The 7,550-nt window shown below is 52.3% G+C and overlaps 1 protein-coding gene across 2 annotated transcripts in view; it reads left to right on the top strand.

The window, feature by feature from the left end:
* The first annotated feature begins 4,135 nt into the window (after positions 1–4,135).
* MAP2K6 (mitogen-activated protein kinase kinase 6) overlaps positions 4,136–7,550 on the top strand; it is a 45,724-nt gene continuing 42,309 nt past the window's right edge. Inside the window, exon 1 of one of the 2 annotated variants that reach the window (XM_052687923.1) lies at positions 4,136–4,442. In XM_052687923.1, coding sequence (XP_052543883.1) covers positions 4,427–4,442 — 16 coding nt within the window. In that variant the 5' untranslated portion in view covers positions 4,136–4,426. Of the gene's footprint in view, positions 4,443–4,625; positions 4,864–7,550 lie in introns of those variants that run through there. The other variant, XM_052687922.1, reaches the window with a different exon arrangement.

Below are 7,550 nucleotides of genomic sequence, written 5' to 3'. Positions count from 1 at the left end.
GTGGAGGGGTTGTGGATGGGGAGGTCTGGAGGGGAGGGTTTCTGATGGGAGTATTCTGGATGGAGGTGTTCTGGATAGGTTCCGATGTGTGGGGGGGTCTTGGATGGAAGGGTTTGGATAGGGAGTTCTCAATGGGGGGGTTCTGATTTGAAGAGTCCTGGAGAGGGGATCCTAGATGGAGGGTTCTGTGTGGGGGTCCCCCTTTGGGCAGAGTGGGAACCCCCATGACAGACCCAGCACTGCACTCCCTATCTGCTTCTGGAACTTTCTGTCATTTTATTGCATTATCAGAAACAGAACAAAAACACTGGAAATGCCACTCAGAGCAGCAGCTGCTGAGCTCCCAGCACTGTACCTTTATTTGTATGCCAGTATGATACTGAACACAAGGCACAGAGTGTAACTACATACCTCTGTATCTCTGTACATCTGTACATCTCTGTATCTGCATATTGACATATCTATATATATGTATATGTATATCTATACATCTGTGCCTTACTGGTGATCAGCTAAGATGATATGTCTCACGAAAGAAGGGAAGGGAAGGGATGGGAAATAGGAAGGGAGAGGAGAGGAGAGGATCAATAAATACAAGCATTATAATTAAATAATGCCTTTAGTTTTGTCTAATGAAGAGTGAGTAAATAAAGGGCATCGTAACTGGAGCTTCAATGAGGAAAAAGAAAGAAGAACAAACTTCTTATTGTCATCCAATGAGCATCAAACAGCAAGAAGTCTGGAGCTGAGTTCTTCTGGTCACTTTGATGTCTGTTGTGGTCTCTTTTCATACTTAGTTCTAAGCACTCCTGGTTATGTCCTACCTGCAGAACTCTGAACTGCAGCTTAGGCACTGGGGTGAGGGATTGGGCCTGGGGATTGGGGCAGGGGCTGCAGCCGTCGGTGCAGTGCAGTGCAAGGAAATGCAACCATGCAGATTGGGAGTAGTGCAGGAGCTCCAAAGCCATGGGAGACAACATCGTGTAATAGGGAATGCATTTTGCTGAGCCACCCATTGGGTGCTGCTGCAGCATCTGTGCAAGGAGTGAAGCCAAAAGAGCACTGAAAAGAAAAGTACAACCACAGAGGGCTGCTTGCAGATGTTTGCTGGCATCCCTGCTTGTCCTGTGTCCTGCAGCCAGAGAGGGGAGCTCTGCCCATCCCTCCCTATGCCATGCACAGCGGGATGGAGAAATTTGGAACCAGAGCCAAATGGCTGCACTGGGAGTGAGCGGGTTCTCCAGTTTCAGTTTGGTTCTGTCCTTGATAGTGTTTGTGTCACAGGGAGAGCACACAGGCTCTGGTGGCCCTTCACATCCAGCAGAGATATGCAAAAATAGCCCAACAGGAAAGCACCAACGGGTTTGCCCAGGAGCTGCAGGTGCACAGCTGTCCTCACTGCTCCTCTTTAAGCCCAGCCCTGTGGAGCCCTCTGAGAATCAGATTATACAGATGAAACCCTGTGTTTTGCATTTTCCTTTGGACTCACATCTGCTTGTTAGCTGCCTCAGGGCCCACTCCTTGCTCACGTGCAACTCTGTTTCTCATGCACAGAGTATGCCACAAACTGCAGCTTAACCCAGGTTAGGTCCGTCAGGATAGGAGCAGAAGAAAGCTGCTCCAAAAACAAGTGGCTGGAATGGTGGCTGTTCACTTTGTCATTAGCCTCACATCTGTCAAAACAAAGGTCAGTCACCATACTGGGCTCTTACACATCACAGCCCTTATCAGTCTGAACTAGAGCATCTCCATCACTATCCCTTTTATTTAGGAGTGCAACTCCTTACTTAGCTGGAAAAGTGTGCTCAGCCCATTCCTCTGACCCAGCAGCTCTCAGAGATCTGAGACTGTGTGTATTAGGAATCATTTCTTCTGAGAAGCAGCAGTCAGGCACTGGCACAAGGACTGATAGGGTCACCACCCCTGGAAGTGTTCTAGAGCCATAGAGATGTGACACAGAAGGATGTGGTCAGTGGACACAGTGAGGGTGGGCTGGGCTTTGGCCTGGGGATCTGAGAGGTCTTTTCCAACCTCCATGAGTGGATGACGCTGTTATCATTTCTTTGGTTATTGAGTTGTGATCAGGTTTTGCACATTGGCCTCGGACACTTCTGTGTGCTGCAGGTGGTCCTGGGGCCCTGACCCCTCTGCACATTGGGTGCCACAGTACTGGCTGCAGTGTTCCTCTGCTTCTCCCTTCCATGTTAGCTCTAGGGTGGGAAAACTCTCAGCACGCAAGGAAAAATGATGGAGAAGCAAGTGGCAGAGGCAGAGCAGACAAAAGGCACAGTGTGGCTGAGCCCAGAGGCTTTCAGCCTGCTCACAGCTTGCAGTTCTCTTTAATTTAGGGAACAAAGGAACTCAGGGTATCGGCCGGCACCATTCAGGCCGTGGGGAGCAGATGGCCGAGCTCATGCTCTTTGTTTCTCACCTCCTCTCTCTCTCCAAAAGCGTTTTTCTCCTCCTCAGCATCTGCAGCACTGTTTGGCTCTCCCTGCAGCTCCTTCCCTGCTGAACAGCCCTTTGCCCCACTGGGAGGATTTCCTGCAGGGCCCTTCTTTGCCTACCCCAGTGCTCTGCATCTTCTGCTGGGTGGGATGCAGCCCAGCAGCAGGAGGTGATGCATTCACCTGACCTCGAGGTGTCTGCGATGGAAACGCAGTGGGAAGCAACTGCTGCAAGAGGAGACTCACAGAGGGGAAAGCAGGAAGGCTCCTCAGTGCCCCAAGCAAAGCACGGCCTGCGGACAAATGCACACTTGAGTGCAAATCTATGCTATGGTTATCAATTTTCTTTTCTTTTTTTTTTCCCAGTATTTTTTTTTTCTCTGCACTCTTAGCAATGAAGGAATAAACAAACCATAATCACGCATAAAATGGGAAGGATTACACAGAGGCAATGGGCACAGACAAAATTAAGGGCAGGCACAGATTTTGGGATCGGAGCTCTTCTTTCAGCCTTATGGACTCTTAGTAAAATGAACTTTTTCCCTTGGAGCTTTTCGTTCTCATTGCTGCAGTTGAAGGCATGGAGATCCCGTGCATGCCAGTAGAGCACGAGCAGAGCAAACAGCAGCACTGCTGCTGGGGTCTGTCACTGCATGCAATCCCTGTGGCTTGCAGACAAAGCAGCAAGTCATTGTCTAAAAAGTCACCAAGTGTGATGCTGCTGACTGACACAGCTGGATGTCCTGTCCCTGGAGGTGTTCAAGGCCAGGTTGGATGGGGCCCTGTGCAGCCTGGTCTAGTATTAAATGGGGAGGTTGGAGATTCATGATCCTTGAGGTCCCTTCCAAGCTGGGCCATTCTGTGATCCAACTCTTCCACCTCAGGCTCCTCCTGCAGCTCCCAGATCTTTGCCATTCCAGAGCTGATCTCTATGTTTTGCTTCAGCATTTGCTCTCTGGAATTAATTGCTGCACAGCAAAGCGAGGTGCTTTGCTGTAAACAAACCAGCAGCCAGCAACTCACATCGTGTTTAAAAAATTGCTTAAAAGATCTCAGGAGACAAATGGCCTTTTTTTGCACAGTTTGGAAGCAGTGCGGGTGGGAGGAGGAGATATATGCAGGGATGCAGGCAGAGATGAATGCACAGAGGGGAGAAGAAAAGGATTCATATAGGGATGGCAGGCAGGGATGCACACAGTGGTGAAGGCAGGGATGCAAGCAAGGATGCATGCAGGGATGCATGCAGAAATGCACTGAGGGTTGAAGTAAGAGATGCACAGAGGGACTGATGGAAGGATGCATGCCGGGATGTGAACAGGGATGCACGCTGAGGTGAAGGCAGGGATGCAAGTAGGGCTGCATGCACAAATGCACGGAAGGGTGAAGGAAGAAATGGACGGAGAGATTCATGATGTATGCAAGGACGAACCCCAAAAAATCTGGGGAGCAGGGGTGGGGGGGTGCAAAAAAAACAACCCCTCCCTACACCACTGCGCTGCAGGAGCGGAGCCACGCACCGCCTTGAGCGCGACCCCCGCCGCTGCCCCCCCCTCCCACCGCGCAGCCTCCGCGCCGCTCCGCGCAGCAGCGCCCTCTGCAGGCGGCCGCCGGAGGCTGCGGGACTACAGCTCCCAGAGGGCAGTGCGGCGGCCGTCGGCAGCGCGCCTGCGCACTGCGCCCCCCAGCTCCAAGTTTGGAGCTGCGAGCTGCCAGCCCTGGCCCATCATGTAGGTGCAGCAGAGCCTTCCCCAGCACTGCAAGCAGGGGGGGAGGAAACCCCCCGCGCTGCAAGCTGCCCTGCAAAGTGTGCAATTGCACGGCCCCCCGCTGCAAGGAGAGCTGCTGCAGCGAGTCAGGAAAACTCCAGTTGCATGAAGATTGAGCGCTTGCAGTTTGCATCTTTGTTGCAAAACTAGCTCCAGAAGAGAGGCAAGGCAAAGTCTTTTGTGCTCCCCTCCCCCATCAAAGCAAAGGGGAAAATGTCTCAGTCGAGAGGTAAGGCTCCTACTTCTGTTCGTTGCAAATATGCAAAAAGCCGTGCATGCATTTTGCAGTGCATGCATGCATTTTTCGGGATGCAATTGCATTTTGAAGTTTGAGGCTTTCAATGGCTCTCAGTTGCATTTCCTGTTTAGTATGTGCCTTTTTGCAGCCACACACACACTCACACACACAGTTCCTGTAAGGCAGGGCTCGCACTTCAGCTGTGCATTGACGTTATTTGAATTCTTCTGCGGGCATTACGGAGCCCTTTCTGCCTTTTGCACAGTCAGGACAGGGAGAGGGTGCGGAGGAGCAGATGCATTCGCTGTCGTGTGGTGTGCATGCAAAATGGGCACGGTGCAGGAGAACCGCAGCTGATTTGCAGCGCAAAATGAAATGAAACTTTTGCAGAACTCCGGGGACGAGATGAAAGGTGAAACTCGAGCGGAGTTACCAGGAATTAAATATATACCTATGTTTCCATGGGAAAGTATTGTTCTGGTGCCAGGGCTGAGATCATTTTTCCACCGATGTCTCTCTCCCCCCTTCCCCCCCCCCACCCCCCCAATAAGATGTGTAACTTTTGCAGGGAGCAACGCGTGCAGCGGGGCCGCGGGGTGCAGCGCTGCGATGGCTCGGGGGGCTGCAGGGGGGTACAGCAGAACCTCTGCGAGGGGCACGGGGGCGACGGGGGGGGGCGGAGGGCGGAGGGAGGGGGGGTGAAATATTGCAGAAATGCGGAGGGAATGCAAATAGTCCCTGCAGGGGGACTCTAATTGAGGCGCTGGGGGAGCTGCCGCTGTGGCCATTCATTGTGGAAATAATGCACATATGTCAGCGAGCGGCCACGCAGATGCAGCTTTTGGAAGCGCGTGGATTTGCTGTTGCAATGCATTTTGCAGCCTGGGGTGGTTGCAGCCCCCGGCTTGGCGCTGGGCTCACTCCGGGTCGTTCTGGGCTGTGCTCCTTTGGTGGCCCTTCCAGTGCTGGGGGACATGGCAGGAGTTTTCCTTTGTAAGAAAAATGTAAAGTTGTTGTATAATTTATTCCTAATTTGGGTTTGCTGCAGTCATCTTTTCCAGGCAGGCAGGGAATTGTAAAAGTTTCCAATAGGACAAGCCAAGGGAGTTTGATAGGGTGGAATTGAGCAGGATGGGACCCGGAGCTGCTCGCTGGGGGTCCCAGTGCATGGCAGGGGGTGAGTGGGGGACGGCTGCATCCTGGGGGTCCCCCCAGAAATGGGGTGAGGAAATGGGGCCACTGACAGCAGGGACCCACAGGGATATCCCGCAGCCCCAGTACCAGGAAAATGGGAAAAAGCGAGCGGCCAACCCACTGAGTGTGGCCTCAGTGAATGGCATCGTTCTGCGCTCCGCTGCCTGTCCATCTCGTGCTCTGTGATGGGAGCACTGGTGTGGAATTCTGTGTGCAGGCTCTTCTCCTTGGGATGAACTGAACCACCCCAAATCTGCATTTTGGAGCAGCTTTTTTGCACTGCACAGGAGGTTCTTCATCAGCGCTCTGCAATGCTGCACAGGGCTGCAGAAGGCTGCGGGGCTGCACAGCCCTCGCCCGGCTTTGAACCTGCTCCAAAGTTGTTTGGCAGCAATGGATGTTTCAGTGCTCCCTCTCAGGCTGGGAACTGAGGGGCTGCTTTTGCCACAGGGCTTCTCCCTGCAAAGCATCTTGCCTAGCTCCAGGCAGGAGCGCTCTGCAGCCCCCACACCTGTGCTGTGCTGTGCTGTGCAGTGGGATCTGCTTTTACATGGCCATGAGCTGCTGGAGCTGACTTGGCCTGGAGCTCAGAAACAGCTCCTTCCTTCTGGCCCTTCCTACAGCAGAAAGCGGTGATGCTTTCAGCATCATCATCCCTGTGTTACACAGCCATGGTACCCGCTGGGCTCCCCAACATTTTGTGGCCAGCAAAACATACCATCACTGCATACCAACTGCTGCGTTCCACCTCCTGCTCGTTTCTACTTCCATTCCTCCTTCAAGCTGACAAGTGGTATTTTGGGTTGGATGGAGGAGCTGCAGCAGTCTGCTCCCACCTGTGGCACTGCTGGGACCCGGTCTGGAGCCCCAGTGGGAGCAGTGGGGCCTTTGGCTGTCACCTATGGGATGTTCTTCTGGAAGAACAACTACACAGAAGGTTGCGTTCATGGCAAGCTAAGCACGGTTTGATGCTGTAAATCTGAACCCTCGTGGCAGTGGATCTGCTTGGGAGACTTCCAAATTTGTTGTGATGGGGAACTGTTGCCTGGGGAAGCCCACGTTGGAGAAGCACCTGCAAACACACAGCGTGCTGCCCAGAAATAAGAAAATGAAGGGGAGCAATGGTCATTAGAGAACTAATTATAAATACTTCACGGGCACGAGCTCCGCTTAACCACGAAATACGGCTGCATACGGATCTCATTCCCAGTGCTCACAGTTTGTTGCTTCAGATTGATTCTCCTTTCTGCACCGCAGCTGCAAAGGGAACAGCAATAGTGAGAACCACGGCCCACGTGACGCTGCTGATCGCGTACCCTATGGACTTTGATCAAAGGCTCTGCACCTCTCCGCAGCGCTGCATTTCATGGAGAGCTCTCTTTTTCCACCCAGAAACTGCAACGGAACGAATGCGAATCCAAAATGGTGGACGTTTTCTTTTCCAAACAAAACAAAACAACCGCCGTGGGGAGGCAGCAGGTCTTTGCTCGTAGCAAATTGACCCACGAGCACCGCGTTGTGCAACGCCAGGTTGCCTCGTCAGCACCATGCTGCCATGACACAGGCACTTGGCATGGGTGGAATAGGGCCGGGTCTGGCTGCAAACCAACCCATCTCAGCTCAAGTTCTACAGTGTTGCTTTTTTTTTTTTTTGCTTTTTTTTTTTTTTTTTCCTATAGTATTTTTTTGCTGAATTGCTATCTGACAATGCAAATTGCCTCGTCCCCGTTGCATGACTTGTTTACTCTGTGCCGCTTTTTGTGATGGAGCTTGCCTGCGTTAAGCACTTTTGAAGGCTGGAGCACCTCTGCTATGAAAAAAGGTGGAGGGAATTGGGCTTGTTTAGCTTGGAGAAGAGAAGGCTCCTGGAAACCTCAATGAGGCCTTCCAGTACTTGAAAGGAGT

The sequence above is a fragment of the Tympanuchus pallidicinctus genome, unplaced genomic scaffold (genome assembly GCF_026119805.1).
Source record: "Tympanuchus pallidicinctus isolate F22 unplaced genomic scaffold, pur_lepc_1.0 scaffold23, whole genome shotgun sequence".
NCBI classification, from domain to species: Eukaryota; Metazoa; Chordata; class Aves; order Galliformes; family Phasianidae; genus Tympanuchus; species Tympanuchus pallidicinctus.
This window is presented reverse-complemented; position numbering and strand designations above follow the sequence as displayed.